The 21,655-nt window shown below is 38.9% G+C and overlaps 1 protein-coding gene across 3 annotated transcripts in view; it reads left to right on the top strand.

Moving 5' to 3' along the window:
• Window positions 1-2,564: 2,564 nt before the first annotated feature.
• Window positions 2,565-21,655, top strand: part of KCNJ3 (potassium inwardly rectifying channel subfamily J member 3) — a 140,646-nt gene continuing 121,555 nt past the window's right edge. The window contains exons 1-3 of one of the 3 annotated variants that reach the window (XM_036320715.1): window positions 2,566-3,197; window positions 3,889-4,646; window positions 15,360-15,576. In XM_036320715.1, coding sequence (XP_036176608.1) covers window positions 3,945-4,646; window positions 15,360-15,576 — 919 coding nt within the window. In that variant the 5' untranslated portion in view covers window positions 2,566-3,197; window positions 3,889-3,944. Of the gene's footprint in view, window positions 3,329-3,888; window positions 4,647-15,359; window positions 15,577-21,655 lie in introns of all 3 variants that reach the window. The other 2 variants (XM_036320714.1, XM_036320716.1) reach the window with 2 other exon arrangements.

The following is a 21,655-nucleotide window of genomic DNA, read 5'->3' as shown; positions in this document are numbered from 1 at the left end:
GAGATCTCAAGCTTCTGAGAAGCATGATGTAGTGGAGAGTGGCCCTGGATATGAATCAGAAATCCTAGTCTGTCTTCCAGGCACCTTGTAAGGGATGGCAGAGCATTCTGGTTCTGGAGGTACAATGTTCTGGGTTCAAATCTCAGCGTTTTCACTTGTCAATTCTAATACTGAACAAATTATTTTCTCTTTCTAGCCTCAATGTGCTTATTTGTTAAAGGAGAGAATTAGATTAAATTATGTCTCTTGAGGTATCAAATTATTTGTTTGTAAATTTGGTTGCTGAAAAATGGCAAAGGTTTCCCATAAGAAAGTGTTTTTTTTAAAAGTGAGAATGTTTAAAAGCTTGGGGATAAAATAATCGAATGAAATAATCAGAGAATTCTTTCATTTTCATTTCCTTACTAAACTTTTTATGATTCTAAGAAAATAGATCTAGTAATACTATGTAGGACAGTTTGAAGGCGTAAAAGACTGAAGGCAAGAAAATCATTTCACATTGGGCCTAAACTGAAATTGGGATTTAAAGAAAGACAGTAGCATTTTTAAAGGGAGAGGGGAAATCATATGAGAGATACAGCAGTGGCACAATCAAAAGAATTTGGCATCTGATTGAGTATCCATTCTATACCTAAGAAGCACAGGAAGTATTCCTTTTTTATTTCATGTTCTTTTATATTAAATCATATAAGTGACCTGACTTAGTGATGACTTTTAATTTTGTATTACTCAGAGAGAGTTTCAAAGTATGTGGAGTTCCTAGTGATATGGATTGGTACATATTTTTGATCCAACAGATATTAATTGTGGACCTGGTATATGACAGGTGTTAGGGACATAGTAAATGAGAGAGGCAAAGTTCTGGTTCTTGTAGAGCTTGCATTGCAAGACTGTGATGTAATGAGAGAGAGACAACAAACAAATGAAGATAATACCCTTTAGAAAAAAGTGTTGTGAAGAACATGAGCCAAACTGATGTGATAGAGAGTACAGGGCTAGTGAAGTTCTCCCTAGGAAGAAGCATTCAGGCTGAATGAAAGAAGGAGCCACTGACATGGAAGAGTAGGGCAAGAACATTCCAGAAAGAGGGAACAGGTAGCACAAAGGTACAAGGATGGGGATAATGCTTTGGTGGGTTTTAGGAATTGAAAGAAGCCAGTCTGTTAAGGGCATAATGAGTTAGCAGTGGTTCTCAACCTCCTGGCCCTTTAAATACAGTTCCTCATGTTGTGACCCAACCATAAAATTATTTTCGTTGCTACTTCATAACTGTAGTGTTGCTACTGTTATGAATCGTAATGTAAATATCTGATATGCAGGATGGTCTTAGGCAATCCCAGTGAAAGGGTTGTTCCACCGCCAAAGGGGTCGCGACCCACAGGATGAGAACCGCTGAGTTAGAGGGAGAGCAGTCAGAAATAAGAAGACAATGCACATGTTAGTTCACTGGATGGAATCAACTCCAAAAACTCATTTCTAATCTCCCCTTGGCCTTGTTACATTTTTATAGCCCAGGAGATAGCATCCCTGGCAGCAAAAGTAGTTAATAGAACCACATTCATTCTCTTTTTCCATGCAAATTTTGGAAATATGTTGAAACTCCCAATTTTTCAGAGAAGAAAACTGGGGCCCAAATATACTTAGCTACTTGTTCAAGGTCACACAGTTTGTGAATGGCAGGGCCAGGACCCGCATCAGGTTTTAGGATTCCAGGTCCAGAGCAGTTCCCACTTCCCGCAGTGTCACTTTCCCTTCTTATGTAATCCTAAAGAATAAGAGGATGACTGGCTTCTTATCAGAGGGCCTGCAGGAGAAGCGCCTGTAACTCCGGGTAGCTGTTTTAACTAAATGACAGTGAAAAGCCCTTGGTTTGTGTCTGAGAAGGCCACACATGCTTGCCTGCACTAAGGTTTAAGGGTGGAGATGTAGGGAGGAGTGCTTATAGGCAGAGAATTGGTCGAGTGATTATGTACCTATTTTCCTTTGCTTGAGAGTCTTATAGCAGCCTTTTGCTTTACTAATCTCAGGATTTGATGATATTTTTTCTAACAAAATCAATTTTATACATCTGTACTGAAAGGCCTGAATGTAATGACTGTGCCACAAGATACCATGGCATTTTTAAAACAAACATGAAAGGTGGTAAATAAGCTGGTATTTACACATGGGCACTATATGAGCTATTTCTGCACTTTGACCCTCCATTAAGTTAACTACCAAGCCTGGGCCATTACAATCCAGCCTTCTTCCCTCAATTACAGCCACGCGTTAACTCTGGACATCCTGAACCTTTTTAATGGAGCCATTTTCAGGAGAGATTATGAGCTTTCCTATAAGTGTTTCTTCTCCTTTCTGTTCCCATCCCAAGGCCCCCTTGGCTACTTGCAACTTTGAGTTCTAGACATGCTTATCTCGGAGCCAGTTGGGATCTCTGTGATGTAGTCCCGATCCAGGCATCCGTTTCAATGAGAGCCCTAGTTATAGAGACAGATTGTACTCCTTTGCTTTCAGAGACCAGCATCTGCTGCTTGCTGGGGGCTTGCTGCCTGATGCCGAGCGGCGAAGGAGTGTTGCCTGGCGGTTGGGAGCCAATGGAGAATCGCTTCTCATTGGAGAGGCTCGATTTTCCTGAGCTGCCAGACACTGCAGGCTCAACTGAGGCGCGGAGGTGCAATTCGGGCTGGTGGAGCCGCGGGGGAAGCGGGGACAGGCGGGGCCAGCGCGGCTCTGCAGCTGATCACACGCAGCGCACAGCCCCGCTCTCCCGCCGCTCCCGCAGGCGCCTGGCGTCTTCTCCCCGGGCCCCCGAGGCGCGGGCCGGGAGTAGGAAGACCTGGGTCCTAGGAAGACAGGGGTGAAGGAAAGCACCGTGCAGCGGAGGAAAAGCTGGAGTGCCGCTCGCCTCTAACCTCAAAGTGACCGGCAGCCCGAGGCTCGAACCCTCACCACGGTGCCGCCGCCGCCTGCTGGGAAAACGCGGCGTCCAGGAACCCCTAAGTCCCGCGCCCCCATCAGTCTGTGCCCGCGGAGCCAGGATCCTTCTGGTGGGGGCAGCGTGCTGCCCTCTGGAAGTTCCGGGGCTCTGGGGGACTGAGCCGGCGCCCATCGAGGTACAGCAGGAAAAGTGGGGGCGAGGGAAGCAGCCCTGAGCGCAGTGCGAGGCCGGGCTCCCGCGGCCGGGGCGCCGTCTCCGCGGGGTGAGTGCGCGCGGGGGCGGCTGGGGACCTTCGGGGTCCGCCCGAGGGCCTGGGGGCGCCCACGGAAACTCGGCGGCCAGCAGACACCTCTCCGGAGTGCGGAGCGGGGGACTCTGAGCCTGGAGGCGTGGGTAAGGGGTGTTGCAACACTACTTGGCAGACATGCCTTGGGGCGGGATTTGGGCCAAAAGATAGGAGGGGGAGCGCCGGGGGCAGGCGGGAGCCGTCCCGGGGAGGGGCGGGCGGTCCGGGAGCGGCGGGGGAGGGGGAGGGTCTGGTCCCAGCAGGTAACGCAGCCTGGGCAGCCTGGCGAGTTGGCAGGTGGAGTGGAACTCGCTTGCCAACTATTCATTTAAAGAGTCAGCTGGGGAGGACGGTCAGGAGGGCTGGGCCAGGCGAGAAGGGGTGGCCGGGATGCCGGTGGTGGGGGAAGAAAAGAGACGCCCCGGGAAGCTTGGAGGCGAAATTGCGCTTGCGGTCCTGGCCGCCCTCCTGCCTTGAGGGCGGGAGGACACTTTTTAGAGACTCGGCTGGGGAGGCAAGCCTCCGTCCCAGGGGAGGAGCGGCGGCTGCAGAGCCCGCCGCTCCCGGCCGCTGCGCCCCCCAAGCCAGGTGCGCTCTCTTTTGTCCACCCCCCTCGGCTCCCCACTCTCTCCCCCGCCCCCACCTCCTTATTGGTGCTGGTTTGCAGCGCTCGGCTCCTGCGCCTTCACTTTCGCGTGTGAATCTGGCTCGCCCCTCCGTATTATGTCTGCACTCCGAAGGAAATTTGGGGACGATTACCAGGTAGTGACCACCTCGTCCAGCGGTTCGGGCTTGCAGCCCCAGGGGCCGGGCCAGGGCCCGCAGCAGCAGCTCGTGCCCAAGAAGAAGCGGCAGCGGTTCGTGGACAAGAACGGCCGGTGCAATGTGCAGCACGGCAACCTGGGCAGCGAGACGAGCCGCTACCTCTCGGACCTCTTCACCACCCTGGTGGACCTCAAGTGGCGCTGGAACCTCTTCATCTTCATCCTCACCTACACCGTGGCCTGGCTCTTCATGGCGTCCATGTGGTGGGTGATCGCCTACACTCGGGGCGACCTCAACAAAGCTCACGTCGGCAACTACACGCCCTGCGTGGCCAATGTCTATAACTTCCCCTCCGCCTTCCTCTTCTTCATCGAGACCGAGGCCACCATCGGCTATGGCTACCGCTACATCACCGACAAGTGCCCCGAGGGCATCATCCTCTTCCTCTTCCAGTCCATCCTCGGCTCCATCGTGGACGCTTTCCTCATCGGCTGCATGTTCATCAAGATGTCCCAGCCCAAGAAGCGCGCGGAGACCCTGATGTTCAGCGAGCACGCGGTGATTTCCATGCGGGACGGCAAACTCACGCTCATGTTCCGGGTGGGCAACCTGCGCAACAGCCACATGGTCTCCGCGCAGATCCGCTGCAAGCTGCTCAAAGTAAGTGCGACCCGCCCCCTTCCCCACCCGGCCACCGCGCCCCCTCCAGCCTGAGACCCACCCCACCCCCTCAGTCTCACCTTCCGCCACAGGTAAACTTCCGTGGGGGAGGGAGGGGTGGGGGTTTGGGCCCAGAAAGCACAGTGGGCAGTACTGCCCTGGCTCCGCTCCCTCGCCTGCTCTTCCTATGCATCGTTTGGTTGTGCTTGTATCACTTTCTGGACTAGTGACACTTAAGGAGTGCGCTGGTTTCCTGGAGCCCAGAGGTGAATGAGTGTGCCCTGTTTTCTGCCTTACCCTTGCTGCTTTGCTCTTTAGAGCTCTTTTGATTTGTTGTCAATACTTTGCTTCGTTAAATTTCGGGTACTAGAACTGGGCAGCTTTTATTTGGAAGAAATAGGTGCTGAACTTACCCCAACTTTTACTTAGAGCTCTTCTTCCTTTCATTATTTCTTTTTTCCCCCCTCCCTAATAATATCAGCAGGTGGATTATTCCTCTAGAGCCAGTAACAGTAACTCTGTCTAGGGCCATCTTTTGAATGAACACAGAGTCCCCCCCCCCCCCCAAAAAAAAAAAAACAACACACAACAAAAACAAAACAAAACAAAAAAAACCAGTTAATAAAGTGGAAGAAACAACACCTGGTTCTTTAACATTTTACTTTTACTAGATATTTTCCTAGAGAAGTATTCTGTGAAAGCTTGAGTGCTTTTCCTGTAGAGCCTCTTGTTAATTTTGTTCTCAATTGCCTAGTTCTATGAAGCCTTTGTCAATTACCGATTTCACTTAAAGCTTTTCAGCATCCATTAAAGAAGATTGCCTCCTACCATCAGCAGTGTAAATGCTAAAACAAATTGCACCGAAGAGTGGTTGCCTAAGCAAAGTTCATCTAGTCGTTAGAGGGCACCACTACAAACGAGAAGAGAGGCCCACCCTCATCACTCGGCCAGTTAGAGTCTGGGAACCAGGATATAAGCCCAGTTCTCTGAGTGTTATTTACAATTCATCTTTTGGATGGATTTGGGTAGTTTCCAAGTATTCACAACTTTAAAAGCGTGCCCTTAAATGAAATCATGAAAATTTATCTGAGCTTGCATACAGAACCGTAGCCAGTTTCCAAATTTAGCATTGATAAAATGAAAATCGATTACATTTACAAGTTGAGATTTGGCTTTAAAATTCAATTTGCACTCTACAATTACATATTGTTTTACATAGTCTCAACTTAGGTTGCAGTTAAAGGTGATCCAATCTGCTTTGAAAAGTTTGGACCTCATGTCATTTTCATGATTCACGTATGAGATTTTACCCTATGACTTGACCATTGTGCTCAGCAAATTGTTAGATTAAAGCAGTTCAGTTGTTCTGTCATTCCACATCAGACACGTATTTACTACGCTTACAGACAGTGTAGAAATTAAAGTTTGTAGGGCACGGTGGAAAATTTTCAACCTGTTTCTGATGTACATGTTCATTAAGATAACTGCAATAAATAATTTGAATAGATCATATGCTGTATAATTAACTTCAATGAGCTACATACAGCTTTTTTATTTAACTTAGCATATTGTGTTACTGACCACTGTTTGAACTAAGTGAGTAGTTTGGGTTAAGCTAAGCAGTTGTGTTGTAGATATGTTTATTGCATTGATATTTGTAATATGTGCCTGTTCTGTTAATAGAACAAGATGCATAATCTCTCTGTGTTAGACCTACTTTGTTAATACAGTGCAGTCTCTCAAGGAACCCATGTTATGTGTTGCTTTGAGATTCTTATTGAAGAGTAGATTACCATATTGATTGCTCTATTGGAAATTTAAAATTAGACTTTAAAGGTAATTTTACGTGCTGTTCTCTAGTTTTCCAAATATGTAAAGCCATTTATTAAAGCAAATATCCTTTTAAGGCAACATATTTTTAGGTGCTTTTAGACTTAATCAAGTTTTATTTTTAAAAAGCCAGAAATAATTAGAATTAATTTACATATCATTTTTTTGTTTGTTTGTTTGTTTTTTACAAAGGTACAATGAACCTGAATTATTCAGTTGCTACAGTGGTTCAGAACATTAATAATGATTTCTGTGCATAAGACCATGTGCCATATGTACCTTAAGGAATGTCCTGATTAAAAAAAAAATAATGAAAGGTTGATAGTGTTGGCAAATTTAAACCAAGGTGCTATATCAACACAAGGTGATAAAAACATCTAATTAAAACAATATGTATGATATTCCTATAAAATATTTTGCTCTTGATTTGTTAGGAAGATATCATTGCTAGAAGTTATAATGATTGGCATGTGGCATAAATTTGTATTTAAACAAAATATGGGGAGATTTTCTCTTGCTTTTTTGTGAAGCAAGAAAGTTGATTGGTGGCAGCTCATCATCCAGCCAGTTGTAGTTTGAAGTTGATTTTTCTTGTAACCATGGTAATTAAAATGAATTCTCATAGTTCACATTATTTCCTTAGACTTCACTAAAAGGAGTCATGTTTTATTAGGGAACTGATAACATTCAGCAAAATTAGGTGGGAGATTTGCTTTTAATATGTTTCCCTTATTTTTTTAAGGGCCTGATATGAATTGACCTAAAACAGCCAACTATATTTTAAAAGAGAACCTACACCAAATCATATACTATACTATTTTGATCTTAGTCTTATACAGCTTCTTATAAAAATCACTACACATATTCAGTTTCCTCCTTTAACCCCCGTTTGACATTTTAAATATAAGATTTATGTATATTTAATACAGAGAAATATACAGAATTTTAAGGAACCAACACCCATTATATTTAATGGTAGTAATTATAGTCTATGTATGTTATTCCTATTACCTAATTTAATTTCACTTATACTAGTACAGAGTTGGGCAAAAATAGGTTTACAGCCTGGCTGGCATGGCTAAGTGGTTGAGCCTCAACCTATGAACCTGGGGGTTAGGGTTCGATTCCAGGTCAGGGCATCTGCCCTGGTTTCAGGCTCAGTCCCCAATGCGGGGCATGCAGTAGGCAGCCTATCAGTGATTCTCTCTCATCATTGATGTTTCTATCTCTCTCTCCCTCTCCCGTCCTCTTTGTAATAAAAAAATGTAGGTTTACAATTGTGAGTATGCAAACCAGTTTATTCTTGCATTATTAATTAATTATTGTATTATTTTCCATAGAAATCACTGTAAACTTACTTTTGTCCATCCTGTATTTTTCTATTGAAGTTTTTCTTTTTTTGCTGAATAAAATCGGATTTTTTAGTATTAATAAAAACTTTCTTTTTAATAACTATAAGGCACTTTCTATTCGTTGGAAGATTGTAAGAATAAGGATATGACTTTTTAATCCTTGCTAGTATGAAAGTTTTCATGCATATTTCTGTTGAATTCTCTACGTTTTGATGGAAGTTTTTTTATAACTTCTCTGCCCTGTTTTTAATTGTTATTCACTTATATGAAAGCAAATTTTACTTCAACACTATTTCTGTCTTCCAAGCTTGTGAATACTGAAATTTATTTATTTAAATATAGATTTTCCAATTTTATGCCTGGAGCAGTTGGTCCTTTTTCTACTCAGAAAACAAAAAAGGAAGCAGATTAAATTTAAAACATTAATATACTATGAAGTTATTTTTACATTAATATTTATAAGTTTATCAACTCTTTTAAGATGACTATTCTCTTATTTTTGTCTTCATGCTGATTTTTATTAGATTTTTATATTTATTCTAGTTTTCTTTTTCTTTTGACCTAAAATATAGTGACTAATGAATAGCAATGTCATGTTAATACATCATCTAGTTGAAAGTTTTAATAAAAATGTCTGGATTAGGGAGTTGAGATTGATGGCTGGAATGTTGGACCCTGTAATTTACTGATGGGTATAAAGGATTTGGACATTTCACATACTTCTTTCTACAAATTTAATACTAGAGGTTGACTGCCCTAGATTTACATCTTATTAGGGGAAGGTTTTAATTGTCTTTTTTGATATATTATTCAGGAATTTACAAACTTATTCAGAAGCTGTCATATGTATATATGACATATAGGCACTCAGTTAATCCTTATTCACATAAAGTAAACCTAAAATCAACTATTATTGGATCCATATTTTGAAATAAAGAGATAAGGAAAAAATTTTCTTATGAAAGTATATTTCTTTATATTTTTATTCGTTGCAGGTAGTCGTTTTCTTTCTTTCCTGGGAGGTCAGCTGTGCAACCCTTAATTTTCACTTGTTGAAAAAGTAATGGTGTACAATCTTCTTCTAGTGTATCACATACATTATTTTTGTATCACTTTTAAATTCTTTATTTATATGGATACTCAAAATTGGGTGTTATCTGGCTTACTCATATACGTGTGAACAAGTTAAAATGCAATAAAAACAAAATTGTTGGACTCTTTCACTGATTGAGCCAGGCCAGTTTGCACTTTAGTTTTTAACTTCTTTTTAAAAAAGTTAAACCTATAAATGATTATTTTACAAAAACAGTTTTTCTGAACATCATATAAGCTGTTAATAAAAATATTGAAAGAGTTTAGAGCTGAATACTCCAGAATTCTTAGAGCTAGATCCTATAATTGGGTGATTTTTTTACATGGATTAATTATGACTTGGGGGAAAAAAGAATACAATTCCTATTTAGTCTAGCTTTGTTTTCTCTGACACAAGTACAATAATTTTAAAATCTATAATTGTTATTATTTTAAAAAATAGTAGTAATATGTTGTTTTGTTTGCTTTTGTTCTTTATTTTTAACTTAGTACTGAAAAGGACAGGGTGGCTTGTACTCAGGAGAATACAGGCTGAATAAATAAGGGAAATAAAGATCCAAATATAAACAGCAGTAGGTAAGGAGAAATGATAAAGGGAAGCAGGAAAAGGCATTTAATGCATTTGAGGTTGCTTGTAAGTAGGAGGGCGCTTGTGCATGGAAGGATACAAATTCTGTCCACAGTTATTATAAATTCCATAAAAGGCCCCTAAATAATTATAAAGCCGTTCTTTCATTTGAATGGCATAAAAGTCTCACATGATTGATTACAACACAAATTCCATTCCATTCCATGAGGTACTTTCTTTTTATAAAGTGAACATATTTTTATGGGATAAGTAGCTTAGTATTAAAAAATCTTTATTTTAGAATTGATGTTGGCCATAGGGTTTTCCACTTGATATTGATGGAATGTCAAGCTTACATAGTCAAAAGAAATGTGCACTTTAATTGTAGATGGTCTAAATAAAATGATACATCCACACACTTCTCTACCTGACCTTAATTTTGGTCTGAGTCCCAAAACCATTGCCAAAACTGCTTTCAGTCACAAGGCATTTTTTATTCCTTATCGTGGTGCTGGCATTTGGGCTCATTTCCTAATTTTAGCTTCCAGAAAGTATTCTGACCTCATTCCATGTGTTTTCTTCCTGACTTCAGCATATATTCAACACACACACACACACACACACACACATACACACACACAAACACACACACATACACACCCATACACACCCACACACACACATACACACACATACACACACACACACACATACACACATACACACACATACACACATACACACACATACACACACATACACACATATACACACATACACACATGCACACACATACACACACATGCACACACACATACACACATACACACACATACACACACATACACACATACACATACACACATACACACACATACACACACACATACACACACACACACACACACACACACACACGCTTAAGGAGAAGTGAAATTACTGATGAAATCCTGGGGAGGTGATTAGCAAGACAGGTTTACCCTCTCCAGCTGGGCCTGATTTCCTTTTCTTTCTTTCCCTTTCCCTACAACTGGCCTTCAGTGCCCTTTTGCAGTAGGGACTTGTGGGAGGTGATGGGGTGTGGATCAAAGTGGTTCTCAACCTTCTGGCCCTTTAAATACAGTTCCTCATGTTGTGACCCGACCATAAAATTGTTTTCATTGCTACTTCGTAACTGTAATGTTGCTACTGTTATGAATTGTAATGTAAATATCTGATATGCAGGATGGTCTTTGGCGACCCCTGTGAAAGGGTCGTTCGACCGCCAAAGGGGTCGCGACCCACAGGTTGAGAACCGTTAGAACATGATAGAGGTAAATTTCATGAGTCAGATGATAGTGACTAAATGTTTCATGCAAAATTTCCCAAGCCTCCCTTGGAGCCAGGACAGACCACAGTGGTTATAATTAGAACAGAGTAATGGGTTAGAGAAATGGGAGAAAGGCAGCAATGAGATTGATTGTATTGGTGAAGTGTGTTCTTGCTGAATGAATGTGGACAACTGGTCACAAATCTCCCAGAAGGAGGATGGCCAAATGTGGATCTGCTATGCCAAGACAGTGCTAAATGTGTATTCCAGTTGTGTGTGTGTGTGTGTGTTTGTGTGTGTATCTTTGCACAAGTGCTCAACAGGTTTTTGTTTGTTTGTTTTTGGTTTTTTTGTAATATAAAAGCCATTTATCAGTAAAGTATGTGATTGGGGACTATCATGATAGTCCCTTCTAGTCATCTCTGACTTGAATCTTTTTCCAGCTATAGTCAGAATTGTAATTAATTATTGTGTGGGCCTTTTTGGACTCTCAGTTTAAAGTCATTTGACATTACCTGCTTCTTTGAAATTAGTACATGTGGCGATAAAATGAGCAACAAGCCTTAAATTCTATACATATATTCATTTGCACATAATTTAAAATCTGTATCATAGGAATGCTATTTTTAAATAATAATATTTTTCTTATTATTTGTGAGAAATAACTTAGAAATGATTTTCACAACCTAAATTGTAAAAACAATCATTTAAAAAAATCCATGGTCTCCCAATTATAATTTTTGGGCAGTAAATTTAAACAAACTTTAAGCTATAGATTTCTTTGATTTTTATTTTAACTTCCAGCATTTGTTATAGTTCAGTCAACCAGAAAACCTTTCAAATGGAGGAAAGTTTTTATTTCCTTCCAAAAATTCTATATAATTGAAAATAGAAGTTGTATTAAAGCCAACTCTGGTCCTATTGTTTTCAAATTATGTTCTGAATTTTTAAGAATTTCCAAATTCCGATGAATTTCTTTTCACTTTTTTCTCACTTTCCTGTTTACTCAGTAGTTTTGTAGTTCTAAGTGATTATTTCATCAATTGACGTCAACATTAGTTATCCACTCTTTACTACATCAATCCTAATCTTTAGCAGTTGTTTTGAATTATTGTTGATCTCCATCATATCTATTTACACAATTTTATCTAGAAAATGATCATGGTTCTGTGTTCCCTTTGAAATTAGGAGGTTTAAAGAACTAAAGGAGACAATTGAACCATTAACGAATTGCTCTATAAAAGAAAGATTTCTTCTTATATATCATAAGAGATAACATAATAAAGATTAAATTGGTTTTTATCTAAAATTTCTTACACCTATTGTCAAAATTTCTGGGCCAATTGATAGTTACATAAGATAATTAGAAATATCAATGGAATATCAATGCTGCTGATTTATTACATAGTCCAGGTAGAGATCATGCTTTAATTTTATAAAGGACATGCATAACCCCTTCCCCTTCCCCTTCCCCTTCTCCTTCCCCTTCCCCTTCCCTTTCCCCTTCCTCTTCCCCTTCCCCCTTTCCTTTCCTCTTCCTCTTCCCCCTTTCCTTTCCCTTCTCCTCTCTCTCCCTCCCTCCCCTCCCTCCCCTCCCCTCCCCTCCCTCCCCTCCCCTCCCCTCCCCTCCCCTCTCCTCCCCTTCCCTCCCCTTCCCTCTCCTCTTCATATACATGTGTATATCACAGTTCCTTGAACAAAAGATTTCTCACTCTGCTTATACAAGTCCAGAGACTTAAAACTATGCATTTTCCCCTTGGCCCCAGAAAATGCCTGCAATTGCATCAGAATTAGAAAAACCTAGATTAGAATTTTTTGTGAGCCTTGAGTAGAAGTCTATGCTTATGAAAATGTATTCTGTAGGCATATGTAGGTTTCTAGAACACCATAGGTGTTTGAGTGAACATAAACTTTATAGAACATAAACTTGCTCTAACCAGGAGCTCAGATTTTAAACAAGTCCACAACTCCAAGCATCCTCCTCTCTTATAAATAAAAAAGCATTCTATTTAATCCACAGTGATTAATAGGTTTCCCAGTCTATAATAAGTGAAGAAAGCAAACAAAAATCAAGGAGGTAAGAAAGTTGAAATATTTGATTGTCTAACATAAAGACCTGAAGATAAAATTGGGGATATAGAGTCTCTGAGTCATTTAAAGGAAGGGTAAATTAGATAGTATCCACTGGCAAATACTTTTCAATTAATACGTAGGGAATTTCACTTACTTGAAAAATATATAAACATGGAAAACATCTTTCAAAGCAATGTAATGTTACTACTTTATCCACAGTGCCACGTAAGAGGTACAGTGTCAAGTTTTTCCTACCAATACTTGGATAGGACATAAAGCATTGGTGGTGGTGGGAGGGAAGGTATAATTTTGAGTATATAGGACAGATTTCTTTTAAATAAGAAGGTATATGGACTTTGAATAGAGCATTTCCATGCATATGTAAGTCTAAATTACCTATATGTGAATAAACTGCTTTGCTAAAAACAAAATATTTCTTACTCTAGGTTGGCATTCTCCTGATAGACTGCCTACCTGGTATTTCTAAGCTACTTCTTTTCATGGGTTGTTGGATGATCAGTGAATTTAAAAGTTAATTACTTACTCAAAAGCTTTTAGAATGAGGCAAAGGCTTAATAGCAAAGATATACAAAAAAGGAAGATGAAATTTAATTTTGAGGTACATATATAATCATTAGAAAAATGTATCTTCTTTGGGGAAAATGATTTTTTAAACAAATGGGAAATTGAGTTTTTATAGAATTATCTTTGTGAACACTTCCATTTAGTACTGAAAATTCAGAGCTTAGAATAGTTAATAAAATTACCAATATCTGTTTATCAATTATAAACATCAGAGTACCACCTTGTGTTTATATAGCACCTGTTTCTTAGTAGATGAGATAACAGTGACACAGGGTTTTTGTTTTGATTTTGGCTTTTACTGTGTTATATTAATCAATACTTATACAACGGTGTAGTTGAAAAGAAGCTGGTCTCATCCATATTTTACTGGGTTGAAGACAGGTTCAGAAACACAGGTGAATTCTAGCCCAGAAATATCCAGTTTTCTCTAATATTGGTTGGTAGAGCTGCTGTTTTTATTTTTGCACTATCAGGTTTTTTTCATGGATTTTTCTTATCAGAAATCTCTTTCATGTCTTTTTTATAAATGAACCACTCACAAGGTAGAGGAGATAAATAGTCTCAATATTTTCTTTGGATTTTTTTTCTACACAAATAAAAGTTCTGAGTATCATTAGTTAGAAAATAGCCTCTGAAATTCTGCTTTTGAAACTCTTTGTGGCACTTGCTGCCGTACAATTGCCCACCAATTTGAAACTCTTGGTTCTGTTTTGCAATAGAGTACATCTTCCTAAAGCACATTTCTCAGTGTTTTCACACTCATCTATTCTACATAAAAAGCCAATGTATTTCTTGGAATTTTGAAAGTAAGGATTTTGTCTTCCAACTACCACTTCATTGGACAGACCTGTTAACAGATTCTGTGATTCTATTTTGTTCATTGAATTAGCTTTGCAAAGAACCTGTTAAATGTTTCCAAGCCCCATTTCACGAACAGCAAGCATCATTATATAAACTAAACTTTAATATTTGTTTATATATGATCCTTATAAGTAACAGACACGGAAAATAAAGTAAAAATGAATAGAAAATAAAAATAGGTTTGCTTTCGTGGTTTGCTGATTTTAAATAGTTGCATATTTAAGTTTCAATAAGGTTTACAGTGATTTATGCTGATTGATATTGGATGCCGCTGCCTCATGAAAGTTTTAATAAACCATAAGTTTATCCAAGATAGATTATTAAATGGCATTTTGGTCTTAAAATTTAGCCCAATTTTGTACACTACTTTAAAATTCATAAAATAAATAGAGAAGTGAACAACTTTAATGCAATTTATTATTAGGAGTTTGAAAGCCATTAAATAATAGCATCTGCCTTTTATTTTTACTGTGAACTGTTGTGTGTGTACATAACATAATTTAATATGGTAACATCTTCACTCTTCTATTTTATATCTATTTGTTGCTTTTCAAAAGTCCTGGAAAATAAATTCTTAAGTTTTGCTTTGTAATAATGAAATAAATCTCACTTTAAATTTTGATCAACCTTCTTCAGCTTTAACAAACTCCATAAGAATTGCCTGCTTATTTGCTTTCTGAGAAAATATCTGGCTTGCAATGGGTTCCCATGCAGCAATTTATGTCAAGAAGTAGCACATGTACTTTCAGTTGCACAGTTTGTCCTAACAGCCATTGTTGGACCAGGCATTTCTCCAAAGCTCACGAGTTAGGGAATGGTAATTATAGTAAGTCGTATATTATAAATAATGCATGGATGTCCCGCATGAGCTATGTGGGATTTCGGCCCATTTGCCAGAACATAGCTGCATAAAGATTTGTTTGGAGTTTGTTGCTGATGATTGATAGTGCAGAATGTTGGCAATGATGTAAATTACTGTTAAGCTGCCTTGAAAATTTCAGTGCAAGTGGTGATTTCTTCTCTTTTTCTGTGTGCTTGTCTAGTCTCGGCAGACACCTGAGGGTGAGTTCCTTCCCCTTGATCAACTTGAACTGGATGTAGGTTTTAGTACAGGGGCAGATCAACTTTTTCTTGTTTCCCCCCTCACGATTTGCCACGTGATCGATGCCAAAAGCCCCTTTTATGACCTATCCCAGCGAAGCATGCAAACTGAACAGTTCGAGATTGTCGTCATCCTAGAAGGCATTGTGGAAACAACTGGTGAGTAAAAACAGAGATATACCATCACGTTTCTTTATTTCGTAATGGCACTATGTTATATGCACAATGCTTGTCACAAATTGGGTTAAATTTCTCAGCTCACAATGTTGAAAATGATGTCTTGCCTCTTAATTTCTTTGTAATATTAAATTGATACTTTTAATATGAAGATTTACTGTGGTGATGATTGCAGATGTAATATTAACTCAGGAATACTCACTGCAAAAAAACCCCAAAACCGCAACTGAGATGACTCCTTAGAAATGATTATGATGTTCTGTTTTTATTACAGTCTTGGATTTTCTATAATCATAATTTTTCTTTAAAGACTTAAGGTTAAAGTAAATTCTGCATAATTAGTGAGCAGCCTGAACTCAGCATGCACATTCTTGCCTTGGGGATGGTGATTCAGGGTGTCACTGACAGAGCTTTGATATGCTGCTATGTGCAACCTCAATGGGAAATTCCTGTGTGTGTGTGTGTGTGTGTGTGTGTGTGTGTGTGTGTGTGTATGTGCATGCGTGCGCGGGCACATGTGCTAAAGCAGCACTTTAATGTCAAAATGGGTCAGTCGATTTCCCCAGATGAACCTTGACCAAAAAAAAAAATTGAAGCATATTTTTTCTTCTTTTTCTGCTTTGGGATAAGCTACATGCTGTGTGTTATTTGTTAAGACGCAATGTAGCATTGGTATACCCCAATTTTCTATTCTCTAAGGAGAGTAAAATTGTCAAAAGGAATGAAACAATAATTAGAGTACTTTGTTCGGGGCCTGAGCGTTTGGAACCTGAAAGGTGTCTGAGAGGAATAATATACTATCCACGTAATTGTATACATATATGTATGTATATACTAGTATATGTATTGTATTCCAGTTGTGTTGTACCCTTACTACAAGTAATGAGAAAGAAAGACATATTTTAGCTCTCAATATTTTAACCAATATTGTTTTAACAATCTTAAAATGCTAGTTATTATGTATAAACTATAGTACTATAGAAAATAACATAGGCAGTAACATGGAAACATTCAAACTTCAAAGCCAGGTGGGAAACTACATAATCAAATATCTCTCACCTTGGTAGAAAGCTTTGTCCAAGGAACAAGGTGAAGAAGGCATTGCAATCTTTCTACACCTGCCAAATAACACCTCTTTGAAAATTGGGCAATATACATAATCTCTATAAGCGTTTCTTTCTCTTTAAAGCATGAATCATAAAATAACCACCTTGAAGCTGTTTGTCATTTTCTAGCATTCTATTATAGTAATGACTTCAGTTTAAACATTAAGATTTTTAAGAACAGTGAGTAAACATTGAACTCATCAATCTATACCGGAAATTTGATTTCTGTAGAATATTTTATGGTTTAAGTCCTCTATTTAGTTTTTTAATTTAATATTTTAACTTAATTTTAACTTAATTTTAACTTAATATTTAAATGATACCATAGTGTATTTCTAAAATGCCATATGTTGATAAAGAATACAGTCAATTTACAAAGCCTTTTAATTTAAGAAAATCTTTACATTTAAATTTCAATTTTTAGTCATCTTATTTATTGAAGTAGTCATATATTGGTAGAACTTAAACAGCAGATGTTGCAGTTTTTATTGGTGTATTTCGTATATGCTTCTGTCTGACACACCTGCTTATAACTTACCAATTGCTTATTATTCTAGTTACTGACACTTGAGAAGTTTCTGTTTCACTTGACAGCCCTAGAAGCCTTTCGTTAGTTCCATCCACCAACCTATCTATCCATTCTTTTTTCCTGTTTATTGTTAGTTTATGTTTCTTTCTTAAGAATGAGGACATTTCCCTACAAAATCACAGTGAAATTTTAAAACAGGAAATTTAACGATACCATTACTACCATTAGTTCTTAGAGCAAGGTCAAATATCATTAGTTGTCATAGTAATTTCTATCCAAGCTATTCCCCCCCTGTTTCAACATCAATTTAAGGATCGCTTGTCTTCTTACTCCCAAGATGGAGTCATTCTTCAACCTTACTTTGTGTTCTTGACCTTGACATACTCAAAAGTACAGGCCAGGTATTTTGTAGCATGCCTCCCCAATGGAATTTGTCTGAGGTTCCCTTGTTAATTCTTTTGATTTTTGACTTCTACATGGACATCTTAAGGGAATTTTGAAGCAGATTGCTTTTTAAGTTTACTTATGTATTCCTTATGTAATTAACATGTCTTCATATTTCAAAAGGCCATGGTTAGTATATAATGTCTTACATAAGGTCATTAGAAGTTTTGTAATATTTAATTATTTGTTAGGACTGTAGATTTTAATATTTCCTCCCGCCTCCCCTTTATTTATTTATTTTTTAAAAATATTTTTTTTTATTGATTTCAGAGAGGAAGGGAGAGGGAGAGAGAGATAGAAACATCAATGATGAGAAAGAATCATGGATTGGTTGCTTCTTTCATGCCCCCTACTAGGAATTGAGCCACAACCTGGGCATGTGCCCTGACCGGAATCTAACTGTGATCTCATGGTTCACAGGTTGATGCTTAACCAATGAGCCATACCAGCCGGGCCCTCCCGCCTCCCTTTTAAATCAAAACAATAACAAAACAATGAACTGACAGAGAATGCTTTTCACAGAAAATATGAAACCTTAATGGAGACTGAGTTTCTTAATTAGATATTTTCTTTTATGAAGAAGAGATTAAAATTTGCTTCCTCTTAACCTCTTAATTAAGCCTGCTTTCTAGATCTAATATAGCAAGCCAAACAGCATAAATATTACTCACAATTTATAGAAATTATATCATGGAAAATTTATCTGACATTTTATTTGTGTATTTGCTCTAATTAAATCCCATACTGTTTCAGATTCTATCAAATATATCTATATTTTCAGACTTCCCTGAGCCTTATAAAAATAGCATAAACATTTTTATGTTATTTATTATCTATTTATTATCTTACTAAAATTTACATAGATTCATTTTTAAGGATGTTTCATCCTCTATCCCAGGGGTGGGCAACCTTTTTGTGAGTGCGTGCCAAAATCAGCAAAATCTCTGACTCAAAATTCTTCTGCGTGCCAACCCTAATTTTTTGAGAACATGTTACGCCTACTTGATATCTCTTAAAGTGTATGTATGTGAAGAACCTTGAAGAAATAATAAAATTCATTTGAGCGACAAAAACACACTATATGATAATGAAAAATACATTTATTTTTTAATGTATACATGTACACTGATAGTCCGACAGAAAACTTTATGACTCCATTTGATATTATCAGTGGGACTTTTGCTGCTGCATGACTGATGGCAGAGATTTTACATCAGGTTTATATTTCGTGACCTTCAGAGATATGCACGAGCTACTACTTTCATCCGTCAGGCTACTCCTATTATGAGACTTAACAAAATCCATCACTGAGACCAAAGATTCACAAGCGTATGTGGATGAAACCAAAACAATGGTTGGATCTAGGAAGGCAGGGAGAGTTAAGGCAGAGGCATAGAAATTGCTCTTCCCCTCTCTCATCAATCCATGTCTATGGTCTTTAAGATAACTTGTTATGTAAAATTATTTATTTATCTAAGATGCACCTACATTGAATTTATCTGAAAAATAAAAATGTTGATATTAAGAAAATAATTGTAAATGGAAGATTATAAGAGAGGGTTTCGCATGCCAGCAAAAGTTGCTGGTGTGCCATGTTTGGCACGTGTGCCAGGGGTTGCCCACCCCTGCTCTATCCTTTCATTCTCAATATTTTACTTTCTCCTAATATTTATTGCTTAGAATTAGATGAAATCTTTCAGGTTATTCTGAGACAGCAGTAATACCCTTTTTGTAACAACAGCCTCTGAATAAACACTTACTCAATGTAACTTCCCATCATACTAAGCATGAAAATACTAAGGTTTTTAAAAATCATGCGTTCATTTATTAGACAAGTACTTGGGTGTATACTGTGTGCTCAGAAGTGTTTGAAATGCTGGCGATACAATGGTGACCGAGACAGGCAGAATCCATTTCCTCATGGAAGTTCTATTCTAAATGGAGGAGGCAGACCACAAAACAACAAAAAAGCAAGATATTATAGATAAAATGTCTTAATAATAAAAGACAAAACAAAACAAGGTTATGGGGTAAAGAGTACATCCCAGGCTACTTCAGATTGACAAGGAAAGCCTTTCCAAGGAGGTGACACCTCAGAGGAGACCTGATTGTCCAGAAAGATCTGGAGGCAGAGCTTGGCAGGCCTGGTGAAGGCTGACAAGGGCTCGGAGCTGGGAATCAGCTTGACTGATTCCAGGAACTGAAAGAAGGTGGAGGTGGTTGGAGCAGATGAGCAATGTGAAGAGTGGGGTGAGGAGAAGGCAGAGTGGCGGAGGGGCCGCCTCTTCACTAGATGATTGCGTTGCTCCGACAGGAAGTGGGAAGATTTGATTAAAAAGCAAAGCCTATATTTATATGAAAGTAATAATTTAGTAATCTAAACTGTATATAACAAAAAAAAATAGAAACACTTTTTTTTTTTTCATGGAGTATATTTAACAGTGAGTGACCCTAATGTGTTGGAACTGAATGCAGTTTAGATTTCCACTTTTTATTGTATTGATGCTAACACCCGCCTCATCCCCACTTCCCCCCAAGACACACACACACACACACACACACACACACACCTGCATGCACTCACTTCACAGCAGTCCTCTGACAAGAATCTGCTTATCTCATTTAGTTTCTGCTTCTTCCAGCTCCTGTGGTCTCAGCAGGGGTGGTTGGAATGGAGGAATGGGAGATGAGAAATTAGAAAATTAGAAGCTTTCTAATTTCCTTGAAAGTTTCAACTTTCAGCTTGGGATTCACAATCATTACTTGTCCCGCCCTCCTTGGATGGGATGCACCCATTGTTGCCCTCCTCGCTTCGGATGAGGTGGATTTTCACTCCCAACAAGGAACACAAGATTGGCCTCTTCATTAATAACCTTGACCTCACCCAACACATTCCTGAGAACAGGTTACCTCTAACTCCTGCTTCCTTTGCTTCTTCTCCCAGGAGAGAGAGCACTGCTAGAGGCGAACAGCGTAGCAGATTTGGCTCATTAGAACTGGATGCTTTCAAACTTCAATCTGCTCTCTGCTGCTATTTGGCAGTCTGTTTAATTGTCTTTTCTGTACTCCCCTGCTCTCTCCCCATGGGAGCTATTTTAGACCTTGTCTCTCTTTCCGTGCCCCCAGTCCCAGCTGTCCTATCCCTTCCTTGGCATATCATCTCTCCACCTAGTCTATCAAAAATGTAACACTTCAACTTTTATATATTTCTTACTCTCGTTAATCCTTCTCTTGTAGTTTTTTTTCTTTCCTAGTGTTTGTGGGGGAAAGCATCTTTAGTCTCTAAAACCATCTCCTTTATAACTAGTTACGTTGTGACTCAAGCTCCAAAAGTTACCAATACATGCCAAATACTTAAAATCCCATCCACTCTATTTGCTTTCAGACATTTCCGTGTTTTGTTTTTTGAATGAAAAAATCTCATTATTTGTCACTTTATTCTCAAGGTTGTTCCTGGGATTCAGAGACACAGCATTATCCCTCCCCCTTTATAGTTTCCAATTGTTCCTTATATACCGTATCATTGCCCCTTCCTAATCCTCCTCTCTGATGTTTCCTGTATCTCTCTTTGTCTTCTTTTCCTTAGTATCTAGATACTTGCCTTTTGATTTTTAAAAATATTTTTGATTGATTTCAGAGAGAAGGGAGAGGATGAGAGAGAATCACAGATTGGCTGCTTCCTGCACACCTCTCCCCCAGCCCCAAGTGGGGATTGAGCCCACAACCCTGGGCATGTGCCTTGACCCAGATTCAAACCATGACCTCCTGGTTCATGAGTCAGTGCTCAACCAATGAGCCACACTGGCTGGGTGCCTTTTTCTTTTTTAATTGAATTCTTAAAGTACAAATTCACCATTCCTGTGGAGCCTCCTACCAGCTATGATCTTATAGTTGCTATTCATTTTCAGGGCATTTTAATTTAGAGTCAGTTTGTCCAAGTGCCAAGTCATCATTTAACCTTCAAATTACATCCTCATTTGGA

This window comes from Myotis myotis, unplaced genomic scaffold, assembly GCF_014108235.1.
Source record: "Myotis myotis isolate mMyoMyo1 unplaced genomic scaffold, mMyoMyo1.p scaffold_m19_p_8, whole genome shotgun sequence".
In the NCBI taxonomy this organism is placed as follows: domain Eukaryota; kingdom Metazoa; phylum Chordata; class Mammalia; order Chiroptera; family Vespertilionidae; genus Myotis; species Myotis myotis.
Note: the sequence above shows the minus strand (reverse complement) of the source record. Positions and strands in the feature narration are given on the sequence as shown.